This window comes from Balaenoptera physalus (assembly GCF_965194825.1).
Source record: "Balaenoptera physalus genome assembly, chromosome: 3".
NCBI classification, from domain to species: Eukaryota; Metazoa; Chordata; class Mammalia; order Artiodactyla; family Balaenopteridae; genus Balaenoptera; species Balaenoptera physalus.
In genome coordinates, this window is record NC_138890.1 from 147,224,525 (window position 1) to 147,238,796 (window position 14,272).

General features: G+C 40.4%; 1 protein-coding gene across 1 annotated transcript in view; it reads right to left on the reverse strand.

The window, feature by feature from the left end:
* Positions 1-680: 680 nt before the first annotated feature.
* The window catches only part of SLC1A3 (solute carrier family 1 member 3), a 74,740-nt gene continuing 61,148 nt past the window's right edge, over positions 681-14,272 (reverse strand). Inside the window, exons 6-10 of the mRNA XM_082453795.1 lie at positions 11,704-11,996; positions 8,967-9,200; positions 8,221-8,415; positions 4,966-5,100; positions 681-3,008 (exon numbers count right to left, since the gene is read on the reverse strand). Coding sequence (XP_082309921.1) covers positions 2,804-3,008; positions 4,966-5,100; positions 8,221-8,415; positions 8,967-9,200; positions 11,704-11,996 — 1,062 coding nt within the window. The 3' untranslated portion in view covers positions 681-2,803. The remainder of the gene's footprint in view (positions 3,009-4,965; positions 5,101-8,220; positions 8,416-8,966; positions 9,201-11,703; positions 11,997-14,272) is intronic.

Genomic DNA, 14,272 nt, shown 5'->3' on the forward strand with positions numbered 1-14,272 from the left:
TGTGGACCATACTTAAGAGCCCCTCCTCTAGATGGCTGCCACCTGCTAGTAGAGGGTCAGATTAAAATGTCTCTAGACACAACTTCGGTCTGGGCATTCCATGATATTGCCTCCCAGTCCTCTGTTAAAAAGCATGACAGAAAAAAATAAAGCAGTTGTCGTAACTCGTGCTTTATGAATAGAACGGTTCACTAGCACATTGGCTGTTTCTGAAATATCCCTTGAGACCTTATTCAGCTCTTTTCACAAATGGCAGCAGTAATCACATAGATAAATCTACCTACCTAATTTGAAGGTCAGACAGGAAATTACTTATTTTGGAAGAACCAATGGTGGCATTACACTTTTCTAATTAATCCCAACATGGAAATGATTCAATTTATTGGAGAAATCTGAATCTGAGGTGAACAAGTAAATGCATGCTGTTACAGCAAAGTGCTTCCCTCACCTCCTCCTGTTTCCAGTTCTAGGAGCTGGGCAGGGGAGAGTGTGTCCTTATTTATTTTCCTGTGGTTGGCTTCCCCAGTTGGGCCTTCCAAAATTGTACCTAGTAAAATCTAAAAAAAAAAAAAATAATCTGCGTGGCATCCTTCCCAGCATTGTCCTGAACTCATTGCAATACTTCCATGAATGAAAATTTTATTTTCCTTCAGGGAGAAGAATAACAACATGCAAAAGTATAATGTAAAACTAATTTTTTTCTTTATTGAAAATACATCTACAAGGTAATGCTTCTCAGTCCACACTGGGTGCATGTAATATGCAGAGCCTGTGATGGGCTGGCAAGAGGACCTGCTTTCCATAAGAGATGGTTAGTATAAAAAAGATCACATTGTGTAACAGAGTTAATTTGACATGATTAATTTTTACTCTACTGGTGTCATGACAGCCATGTACATTAACTTTTGTAGTGTATTTCCCAAATAGAGCCTTGACATTAAATGGTTACTCCACCACAGCCTAATGTTAACTTTTGTACACATGTACGTAATGCTCGCGATCTATATAAAAATATCTCTAATTGTATATCAGAGGATGTATGTCTAGATTTTCAATCTGTTAGCATAATTAAGTCCATTCCTCACCATTTTCAGTCAGAAACTCAAACACAGCTGGTATTGTCTGACAGCTCCCACTTCACATCTTTGACGGGATATTCCTTAGAGGGTAAAAAAATTAATCTCCTCTAAACTTGGTAGCTGCCTTGCCTGAAACTAATACCCCTAGTGTTTTTGTTTTTGTTTTTTCTTGGAACCACACTGACATGACTTCATACTGTTTCATCTTCTACGGTTTCTCTCAGGGACGCAAACCAAACCAAACCAAACCCCACTTCAGCTGAAGGTTTTAAATGATTTGGTGAATGGAGTTCCAACACAAAGAAATATCTTGTTTTTCTCATTCTAAGAACTTTTGATGATAGTCAAAAACCTTTTCAAATAAGAGACCACCCACCCGGTTCATGGACCTCTAGTGGAGAGAGAGCTCATTCATTTGACTTCTTTAAAACATATAAGAAGTGACCTTATATTTTGATCTGCAGACTTCCTTAAGGAATGATTTTTGAACTGAAAAGAAAAAGTGTTTCAGGTTAAAAAAAAAAAAAAAGAACCTCTCCTTTTAAAAAAAACCTTCCTTAAAGATGACTTATAACCTTGGTGTTTTCAAATCCTCTCTTTATAATGTCAACCGTGCTCCGTTCTTTCCTGGCCATCTTTAGTGTTCCATAGTAAGACCGTGAACACCCTGGCTAGTTGCTAGTCTTACGTTTTATTTTCTAAAATTCTGTGGTCAGTTGAGGAGTGGTGGGAGATATCCTTCCCAGAGTAGTCCCTTTAGTCTGTGAAGAGTAGGAAAGAAGGGAATACTTCCCCTGTTGGGAAGAACTAAGCAGAGTTTTGTGAACAATTCCACTCCTGGAATGGCCTCCGGCCAGGTGACTTTTGTGTAACTGACATTTTGGACACAGGACCTGGTAAACCACACAGCCATCCTGCCTCCACTTAGAAATGTTCATTCCCAATCAATGTCTATTCTGAAAGTCCCATGCTCCATGGAATGATACTTGCTACAGGATGTTCTTTGGGGAAATGGAGGGCAGGCTCTTTTATGGTGCCACAGGATGTTTGGGTGAGAATCGACCATAAAGGCATCTAAGGAACTCGCTCATTTTACAGATGGGAACACTGAGGCCTAGAGATGAGACGTAACTTGCCCATGGCCACATGGAATTTTCACTTTCTGCGCCTCCTCACAGCTGTGCTGGGTGTGTATTCGTATTGTCCTGCTACTAATAAAATAAGGACACAAATCATAAGAGAAAGGGGAAAAAAAACCCTTGTAATGTCCAACAGATAACCCATTGCTGATCAAGTCGTTTTGTTTTGATACTAAAACTGAATTGTATTCTGAAGGATTTTTAAATTCTGAAAGTTGATTTAAAACTATGTTTTTAGCCTAGTATTTGTTTTGACTCTTTAATTTGTAAGAACTATCACATTTATAGGATTGCGTGCCACATAAACTTGTAAGATCTGATCAAGACTATTTTTGATCTCAGTACCTTATTAGATAAGACTAACATGAAATGACTTAAAAATTTCAAACATGGGATGAAAACTATACATTTTGGCCACTGCAAAATCCCCCCTTGTTTTTGGATGAATATTTCCCAATCCTATCAGGGCAGGGAGGAAAAGGGAGGTAAGGGGCTGACTGGAGAGAATGAGTTGAAATGAGATGGAAACATTGTATAATGGTTTTCAAACACCTGGTGCTCAAGGAAGCATTTCTTTGTGTTAGTCTACATCTTGGTCTCACTATCAATGGATTTCTCAATTTCGCTTTCCTGGGCAATCAGCTGATATGGTTTCTTCATTTCATTCTCTTCAATCACTGAGTTACCCATTTCGACATCCCGGTTCTTCAGTTCATGTCGTGACAAGTGTTCTACAATGCCAGCTCCCAGGGAGTCTCCCAGCACGTTGGTGGTGGTACGGAGACGGTCCCTGGGGAAGGGAGGGGTGGAAGGAAAAGCGAGGCTCCTGTGAACATCACGGGATTTCAGCTCATATTTTGAACCAGCTGGCTAAGTCACTGGGGGCATCTCTTAAAATTCTGCTTGGTATAGCCACCCACTGCATCATCCCATAATAGACACATAACATTCAAAATCGTAGTTACTAATATATATCCTTATAATTAATAACTTATATTAATAATTATATTATTATTAATAATTATATTATTATCCTTAAAATTAATAACTTTTAATAATAATTATATTATTATCATTATAATTAATAACTTAATTAATATATTATTATTAATTAATAACTTAGAACTAAGGAAATATATTAGTATTAATTTTCAGTTACTAATTAGAGTACCAACAGTAGGAATGACCCTCCCCTTTCTCCTTTTAAATAAACTTTAAATAAATTTTTCTTTGGTTCTCTTTCCTACCACTCACTTTCCTTTTACCAGAAGGTCTCAGAAGTGTGATCTAGAGACCCCTGGCGGTCCCTGAGGCAAAAACAATTTTCATAATAATGCTAAGATGTTATTTGCCCTTTTCCCTCTCATTTTCTCATGAATGTCTGTCTAGTGGAGTTTTTCGAACAAACAACACAACACCAAAGATAACACAACAGATTGAATGCAGAAGCAGTTAGTCTTGTATTAAGCTAGACACTAAGGAGATTTGCAAAAATGTAAAATGGTATCATTCTTTTCCCTAAATTTTTGGTTTGGAAAATGATATTTTTCCATAAAAATGTTATATATGTGAACATGTAATGAATGGATTATTGTAACCTTTAAATGAATTTAACATTTAAAAAATGCCTAAGTTTTTCTAACATGATAAATATTGATAGATATGACCCACACAGATAAAAGCTTTGGGGGTCATCAATTTTTAAGTGTAAAGGGGTTGTGACACTAAAAACTTTGAGAACCACAGCTTTATACTATAAAAGTCTTCACATGAGTCAAGTAGTGACTGTGGGCCAGACAGTGAGCTGAATGCTTTCCATGTGTCAATGCATTTAATCCTCACAGCACCACCGGGAGGTAGACGACATTATTGTCTTCATTCTGCAGAGAAGGAAACTAGGGTGGCTGCGTAACCTGGCCAGTGTCACACAGGCGCAGGACACAAACCCAGATCCAAGTGACCGTGGAACTCACGCTCTCAATTAATTATCTTCCCCCCACTTATTGTGCCTTGAGAACACTGAACTTTTTGTGGTCATTAGATCTACCTCATGGAATCTGTGTAGACTCCAACACCTACTGTGTCCTTCTAGGCTGTCACCTTGGGCATCCTGGGGAGCAATTGTAAATGCAAGGAAAAGAAAAGAGGCAGAGAATGTTAGCTGGAAGGGTGAGGGGAAAAGGGCAGAGGGGTGGGCCCTAGATGTTAGTGTCTGAGGGTGCTTTTCTTGAAACTTTCCCCAGAGCCAAAAATCAATTCCACTTAATGACGCCAGCTCTCTCCCCACTGTCTGCACAGCTGCCCCACTCACTGTTGGGGTCAGATGGGAACATCTGCACCGTATTACGCCATTGGAATGGGAAGCGCAAGAAGAAAGCCTGAGCCAGCCTGGGAGGCCCGCTGTTCGGTCCCAGCCACCATGGGGATGTGTTGTGCAATTCAGAAATGGCTTTGCTGATTTATGTTGGCTTTGTAGACAACGGGTTTCCCAATCCCCGAATGGTTTTATAGAGTGAGAAGCGTAGCAGCCAGATGTGCCCTGCAGGCTGATAAGGGAGAGTGTGCATGGCGCCTGGGGATCGGTGGCCAGATAACGGCAGGGATCAGGCAGGGAGGACAATTTAATTACAGGCCAAGCCTCCCCTCTTCATGGAGCCCTTTGGCAGGGGTGCCAGGCTGCCTGGTGCCCTAGGATGACAGAGGAGAGCCCCACGACAGCAAGCCGAATGCAGTCTCAGCGTACTCACAGGAACCAGTCCACTGCGATGATGAGCGTGATGTCGTCGGTGGGCAGGCCCACAGATGTCAGCACGATGACCATGGTGACCAGGCCCGCCTGAGGAATCCCAGCTGCCCCGATACTGGCAGCCGTGGCTGTGATACTGTTAGAGGAAGTCCCCAAACAGAAAACATTTGTTTAAATCTCCCCAGATAGAGAGCAGACCCTGTAAAACATGCACAGGGGCGATGTCTGACTTGCCAAGTTAACATAAGAGGATGTGCTTTAGAAAACTGTAAATGAGATTGTATAAAACCCATTGAGCTAATAATCATATTAACTAATATTTATCAAATGCCTATTATGTGCCTCCTGATTTGTTAAGCATGGCTTACCTCATTTATTTCTCACAACAACCCTTAGGAAGTTGGTCCTGTTCTTACAGCTGTTTCTAAATGAGGAAACTTGTGCCTATATACTTTTTCATGTACCTGGAAGTATTTTATAAGGTCTAAAATACTGCACAGTTACAATAACAATTTGTTTCTAATAATTCCCTTATCCAAGCAGAGGATTGTAAAGATACTGAACTTGTATGGTTACTGGGGTCAGAAAAAAAATCAAATTTATTAATTCAAAAACAAAATGATTTATGAACAAGGTTCTGTAGCACTAGCAATATTTTTTATGGAGGCAGTGTGAACCTCATTTGTAGGGCACATAAACTGTCTGGGACTCAGTTTGTTAAATATCTATTTGATAGGCTTATGTGAGAATGTGAAAATGTTTTCTGAACAATAAAGTATTACCTAGATACAAAGTGATATTCATAAAGTAATAAGTCTGTGGAAGAGACTCTTCATGGTTCCCCCGCATTGTTCCCCTTGTACAGTACTAGAATGTTTAGCTGGTGTATGGCCGCCCACAATGAAACTATATTTCCCAGCCCTGCTTGGAGCTTAAACTAAGTTCTGGCCAATAAGACATAGGTGAGGGGCTTCCCCGGTGGTGCACTGGTTAAGAATCTGCCTGCCAATGCAGGGGACACAGGTTCGAGCCCTGGCCGGGGAAGATCCCACATGCCACGGAGCAACTAAGCCCCTGCGCCACTACTACTGAGCCTGTGCTCTAGAGCCCGCAAGCCACAACTACTGAGCCCACGTGCTACAACTACTGAAGCCTGCACGCCTAGAGCCTGTGCTCTGCAACAAGAGAAGCCATGACAATGAGAAGCCTGCGCACTGCAACGAAGAGTAGACCCCGCTCACTGCAACTAGAGAAAACCCACGCACAGTAATGAAGACCCAACACAGCCAAAAATTAAAAAAAATAATAATAATAATAAAAAAAGACATAGGTGAAAGTGATCAAGCAAATTGCAGTTTGTGCCATTCCTCCTCCTCCCACTGGCTAAAATTTGGAGGTGATGTTGAGCCATCCTGGACCACCTGGATGAGGGTGATACCCTGGGGATGATGGAACCACAAGTTTTGGTCCCTTACACTGTAGAACACCTACCAGCCTGGAGGGCTTTGTGGGGCGGAGCTGCTCCACATGAGAGAAAAGTACAGTTCTATCTTGTTGAAGGCACTGTAATTGTTATTATTATTTTTAACTCTGACACACGCAACTGAAACCTTTTCATAACACAGGGTTTTTCAACCAGTATGTCAAGGTATGCCCAAGAATAGGTTATAGTGAACGGAGATATTGAGCTCCCAGCCCCAGTTTAGCTAGACTGGGCCTGGGGCTCCCAGAACCCCTGGCCACGATCAGCCCCATCTTTTTTTATCCCAGTGCATCCTACAACTATTATCATTTCCCAATAGTACAAAATATGTATACAGAGTCTGACATAAATTATTTCTAAATAAACATAGATAGACATACACACACAAATGTGAGGGAACTGATAGAGATTTAAAAAGACTAAAGTGACATAAAAACCAAATACAAGCCATAAACCTGGATTTGATCCTAGTCTGGGGAAAAAGCTATAGAAGATATTTTGAAACAACTGGGGAAATTTGAATATAGGCTGGATATTCCAGAAGTTTTTTTAAGAATCTTACTATTGTGGTTATGTAGAAAACTATCCTTATTCTTAGGTGATGCATGCTGAACTATGTACAATGAAGTGTCATGAAGGCGGGGAGAGGTGGGAAAGAAGCAAAAATGGCAAAATGTTAACAGTTGTTGGTTCTAGGTAGATGTGTGTTGTAATATTCTTTCAACTTTCTTATGTGTAAGACAATGTAAGACAATTTATAATCAAAATGTTGTGAAAAAACTGATTTATTTTGATTTCCAAATTAAATTGTTAATAATAATTAAAACACACACACACACACACACACACACACACACACACACACTGAAGAGCAGGGTCTGATCTGGATTGTGAGATTTTGTCTCCATTATACTCATTGGTCTGTTGTGCATGATGACTTTCATTAAGCAGAAAGAAGGGACGATATTCACATGTGCACATGGATATGCCTGAACTGTCTCCAGAAGGATACAAAAGAAACTAGCAAGCAACAGTGGTTGCCTCTGGAGAAGGAAACTAAGAGATTAGCGGAAGGTAGGAGAGGGAAAATTACCTTTCACTAGACAGCTCAAATAATAGTTAAAAAATAGTCCACAAAAGGAAAATTCTCAACCTGTTTGTCAGTGTGCTCTGTCATATATACTGTCTAAAAATTAACCCAAGAGAAAATGTTAATCCAGTTTTTCAAATGTATTTTTATTTTCTAATTTTTTCAATAAAAGCTAATGAATAATAAAAGCTAAAATTTCAAGGCCTTTTATTGAAGTTTAACATTTTTTAAAAAGAGAAATAGCCATAGTATGTATTCTACAGATTTTAAAAAGAAAGAGCTGGGTATGTTTATAGATGGTATACGGATGAGTAAATCAATCAAGTGGCCAGCAGTATGTATGGTATGATTCCATTAATTAAAAAAAAAAAAATGTGTGTATGTCTGTGCATTGGAAAAGGTCTTTGTACACCAAACAGTAACCCTGGTCACCTATAGAAAGATGAGGAGTGATGGTGGCAGACAAGTTTCAATTTTTACTTTATACATTTCTGTATTATTAGAAATTCATTATTTATAAATATGCACATCTGTAGTTTAAAAAAAATAAAAATCTCTCAATATCAAAAATAACACTATTCCTATGAAGAGTCCCCTCTCCCAGTTTCTTCACTCAAGCCCTGATCACTGCTCATCATTTAAGGTCGTTCTTAAGAAAAGGTCGTATAGAATGTCCCTTGTACCTGATTGTAATAATCTGTCCAAAGTTCAGGTCGAAGTTGTTAACTTGAGCAATGAAAATGGCAGCCAAAGCCTCATAGAGGGCAGTCCCATCCATGTTAATGGTGGCCCCTACTGGGAGCACGAATCTGGTGACACGTTTGTCCACGCCATTGTTCTCTTCCAGGCACTTGAAGGTGATGGGTAGGGTGGCAGAGCTGAGCACAGTAAAACAGGACATGTCAGCTGACCATCCTCACAGCTCAGACCGTGCCTGTCCGTTTTGGTATTTTGGACAGAGAGTTCCTTCCTTCCCCACATCCTAAGTGAAAGGGAACTAAGTCAGCACTAGTATAAATAGGGGAGCAGGGCTAGGGACAGTGGGTCCCCTCACTGGGTCATTTGGCAGCTCCCCTGCTTCTGGGTTCCACTGTGAGGCATCACTTGTGATTACTCCCCACCCCTCAACAAGAGCCTGTGCCAAGGCTCGGCCATCTCTCCCTTAGGCAAATGGCAACTGGACGAGGAAGATGAGAACGGGCAGGAAAGGATAGCTGATTTCCATTTTGTCCCCTGAAAGGGTATATAGCCAGCTAGTCTTTGAATCCCAACTAGGTCTGACTAGCATTGGAGTCAAAAAGCCAATTCCTACGTCTGGACATTTAAAACCTGGAAAAACACCCCCCCGCCCCTCAATCTGAAGGTTCTGGTTCAAAGTAAAGTTTGAGATACATTTTCTGATAGAAATAAGCCACGGGTATATGCGTACCTAGAGGAGGTTCCCAGAGCCGTGATGAGCGCTTGCAGCAACCCGCCGATGAAAACCCAGGGGTTTTTCCGCGTTACCAAGAAGTAGAGGAGGGGCAGGACAATGACGGCATGGATGAGTAAGCCCACGATGACTGTCACTGTGTACATGGCAAGCTGCCCGCCAATGACTCCCATGTCTTCCATCTCAACAATTTTCCCTGCAATCAGGAAGAGGATGCCCAGAGGGGCGTACCTATGTAGAAGCAACACACGCACAGTTGGAAGTCTGATTTCCAACAAGCTATTCCACAGAAATTACCAAGTGATAAGAAAAAGTCAGAGAGTTGACTTCCAAACTTTTCTGCGCAGAATACTATGAGGACTTGCAGAAACTGTGAACGTCTTTCTTTTTTTATTTAAATATAACTAGTGCATAATTAGGCTTTCCTCTCACTCAGAATTTCTCTAGGTCACAATTCTTTTTTTCTCCTAAACCAGGAAAAAAAGGCAGGTTCAGAGGTTTTGTTACTCACCTCTTTTTTTCCTAAATAACTGTCATTTCACCACACCTGGGTCACTTTGGGGGTCCTCAGATGCCATCCACCCCCCCCCCCACCCCACATCCCATCCTGCTGTCTCCTGCTCCCCTGCTAAGTACTCTGAACAGTCAGAATCCACTGAACCAATATCCAGACTTCTGGGAGCATTTCCCACGTCAGAGCCTGACTCCCAAGCTAAAGCAAGATGCACACGATGGCATTTCAGTGTTTTAGATTTGCAGACAGCTCTCTTAATCAAGGACAACTTTTATTAGTTTTTCCCATATTACACACTACTTACAATATTACTTAGTATTAATCTTTTTTAATTTAAATAAATGTACTCTAAGAGGAAATTGTATGTTACAATGCAAATGAAAAACTAGCACCATTTGCCATAAGTAGAAGGCAATCATAAAATAAATTTAGAGCTATCAAAGTTAATAACATGCATGTTTGTACTATCACAATCAGGTTACGGGTGTTCTAGTTAAGCAATTATTACCCACAGGCTGCTACTGCCATTTGTGATCTTTCGCCTGTAGACTCGAAAGAATGAACAACGGAGACATGAAATGTCTTGTACACATTGAATCAAGGCCCCACTCTCTTTGTCCGATGTGTGCTGTAAACTACAACCCAACTCACATTACCCAAAACAGAGAAGCTGATCATCCTTCAGGAGAAGGGTCTGCTGGGAACTATGGAGGACTTATTTCATATTGAAAAATACAATGGTTCTTTTAAAACTCCTTTAAAAACACAGGCCAGGAAATTATAAGAGTACCTGTTTTCAGAAATGTAATAACTCAATGTTGAATGTGCAGGCAAACGTACAGCTAGAAAAGCTACATGTGAGGTTCATTCAGCAGCCTTGAATAGGCTTCTTTCATAAAAGAGGTGAAAGGTGGAGGCATTTTAATAATATGAAGATAAATGTCCACTTTCAGCTCTGCCAAGATTTCCAAGGAGGGCCCCCAGCATTTCAATGGGGACTCCTGGGGAGATGACATTCTGATCATCTTTGTGCCCCCAAGTTCATATCCATCTTGAACAAACTCCTGAAAAATGGATTTCTCTGGGCTTTGGGGGCAATAAAGACAAAGGATATTTTTATTCGTGATGGTGAGGGCTTTTCTTAGAAATGGATGTCTTCCTGCCTCAGGTGCCAAGAGGGAGTCTGGATTTAAAACAAAGGAAAAAGGGAAAGCAACCCTCACAGGAGGCTTAAACCAATCACAGGGTTCTCTCCCTGCTGGGGAGAGTTTACTTTCCAAGGCCAGTGTTCCTCTGTGGATTTAATCTTTTCCTTTGTCTCCTGCTCTCAACTTTCTTTGAAGGAAGTTGTGTTATAAATTGTGACTTGGCCTTCTATAATACTTCCCATGAGTCCTTCAGGCTGGATGCAGAATGGCCATTTACACTTCTTTCTTAGGACTGAAATGGAGGAGAGGAGAGCTCGGTTTTTCTGATGGTCTAGGGGCTTTTCCCTCTCCTGGGAATGCTCTTCTCTCAGTACTTTGCATGGTTAGCTTCTGCTCATCACCCACCTCCTCAGAGGCCTTTCCGTCCCATCCAAGGCAAATTTTAAGCCTCTGCCCCATTCACTTTTTATCACATCACATCATATTACGTGAAAGAAAACCTCATGTTTTATTTTATTATTATTTTTTTCCATAGCACTTGTGACTAAAGCACATGGATGATTTGTTTGTTTGTTTAAGAATGTAAGATCCACACAATGTCTTACTGTATAGCACAGGGAACTATATTCAATATCTTGTCATAAACTGTAATGGAAAAGATTAAAAAAAAAAAAAGAGAATGTAAGATCCAGGACATCCTTGTCTGTTTTCTTCATTGCTATACCCATAGTACCTGGCATTAAATGCTTGGTATATAGGAGACAATCAATAAATAGTATTGAATGAATAACTAATTAGTTATCAAAAGGAGGAATGAGGAGTGGGATCCCATCAGTGCTGGAGTAAGGGAGTTGACACCTTTCAAAAACAAGGAAGCAAACTTATGCAGACAGCCTTGCAGGTATGTTCAAGGCCACTACCAGCCCAGAAAGTTACTGATTTTCTTGTGCTTACCCGAATGAGATCATTGCAATTGGCCATCCTGCCTGGTGGCATCTTCCTCAGTACAGAACACAAGTTGATGGCAATAAGCATCTTCTAGATAGCATACATAGCAAATGGAAATACATACCACATTATCACCGCTACCAATCTCATGATGGCTTCGTTAAGAGAATCAAAGAACTCTCTCAGGGCCTGGCCCTGCTCCTTCATGTTTCCAATCACAAATCCGAAGCACATGGAGAAGACAACTAGTCCCAGGGCATTGACCCCATTCACAGACCCTGGCACTGGGACTAACTCCTCTGTGATCCTCGTCAGAGTCTCCATGGCCTCTGACACATTATTTATCACGGCACCCACAAGTGTTTCATTGGACTGGATGGGCACTTTAAAGCTTCTCTTCTCATAGTTGGTTTTAAACTTAAAAAGAAAAGGCACAACAGGGATTAAAGGTAACTTTTGTTTTCTTCTTTTGTACTTTTTGCTTGGATTTTCTATAATGATATACATTACCCCAAATTCAGAGAAAAGCGTTATACAAAGTATCTATCTACCCTGTCTGTCTGTCTATCTATCTATCTATCTGTTTATCTTCTATCTATTTACTTATCATCTATCTGATCTGTGACAAACCTCTACTACTTCCTCAGCACAGACAAACACACACACACACTGAAATACACAACAAACCATAATAGGAAAGAGGTTGAAGATGGAGTAAACAGATACATGTGCTTCTGCTTTTTTCTGAAACCCTAATAGAATGACTATAAATTCAAATATTCACAATAATCCCTTTACCTTCTATGGGTTCATGTTAGGGGATCATGGACAAATCACCTAACATCCCCTGGCTCATATTCCACAGCTGTGAAACAGGGATAACTGTGCTGGTTCTACCTCACAGTGTTGTGGTAATGATCAAATTGAACAGAATATATGAGAACATCTGGTAAATTTTAAAGCACTATACTAATGTTGGCTGGTGGTGCTCAATAACAAAGCCCTTCAGGGACTAGACTTAGTTGGAGACTTCAGTGAATATTAAACAATTTAAAATCCCCAAAACAACATTCTTCAAAGTATTCCTGAGAGTATTAGTTCTTAAGAATAGTTGCGTGAATAATAGTTGAGGACGACAACCCAGTTCTCAAGTCTATAGAAGAGTCTCCTCTTTCCCCATAGCTTCTGCATAGATGCCCCAGACAGAAGATGCTGAGTGGATTACTGTGGCCATTTGAAACAATTAAGCCCATCTCTCTATGATTTTAACAAGAGCAGAATTTCTGGCCTTCACATTGACGGGAGTATAGCACCAGAGAGAGTAATAATCTATGGATGTTGACTGGATCTAGAGTCTGTTGACTGGATCTAGAGTCTAGGTGAAGAAAGCACAGGTGTACATGAAGTGTTGGGCCATTTCTCTACCAAGAGTAAATGGGAGACTTTCTTGTCCAGTGGGAAAGCACTATTCCCAAACAAGGACATGGCCAGCTGTCAATACTGTAGACATATTCCCTAAACAATCAGTGGCACTGCTCGTATTTAACAAAGAAAGTGACACCTTTTTGTCAGTCAGCTCTCAAATCTCTATTCTACTGGGGTGCTTATGCATTTTATGGATGGTCTAGGGTGAATTTTCAATCCCAATTAGCCTTTCCTACGCCTCCAACTCTTTCCCCTTAGACACAGTTTGCAGCCTACACAGAAATTGCAACCTCATTTGCATTCTGATCTAAGACAAATAGATCTGGGATGATACATTTGCTTCCCTTTCAAAATCCTGTAAATGCAATCCAAAACCAAATACAATAAATCTTCATGAGTCAGCACTTTTCCCAGGGTTGCTAGAAATCAGCATTTTTGATGTCACCTAGTGCCAGCTGACTAACTGGAATAGTCAGCTCCATGGTGCTGGGGTTGGCTGGTTGGGTTGAAAGGGGTTTATTATTTATGATTACAGTTGTTTTGAATAAAGAGAGTTAGATTTTGCCCTCGCAGGCTTTTTTTTTTTTTAAATAAAGAAGGAATTCTGTTTGAATTTTGCAGTGTGCACATGCATTACCTATTAAAAATGGTCAATACAAATTTTAAAAAGGGAAAAAAGCAAAGAGTGTAAAACTTGGTCCTCCATGAGTTTGGGGTTTGATTTTGTTTGTTTTACAGATCCCAAGCACAAGGGTTAGGGAATTACAACAAGGGTGAAGTGACACCATCTGGAGAAATGTTTGGGAGCTATAATTTAACAACTAGAATGTCTAATTGTTTCCCTTTTAGTATCTTGGGCAACAAAGCTTTTTTGTTCAGGTGAGGTTAGAATGAACTTTACTAATTTTATCCCCTAATAGTAAAATGTATTTGTGTCTTCAACACAGAGAGCTAAGAGTTGCTTGGATTTGGGGCTGAAGGGAACTGGATTTCACTATGGCCTCCTGCTAGGTGTCTCATCAGCCTGGATACCCCTTCCCAGGAAGCAGAACAGAATGTAGAAGCAGAAAGAGGATGGAATTTGAAATCAACACAATGGATTTGAATTCGGGTCTGCCATTTACTACTTGTGAAATCTTACACCTACTACATAACCTCTCTGAATTATCATAGATAAGTTGTCTCATCAATGAAATGAAGACAATGATACCCATCATATCTATGTGAAGAGTAAATATAACATTAGTGCTTGGTACAGAGCGGACATT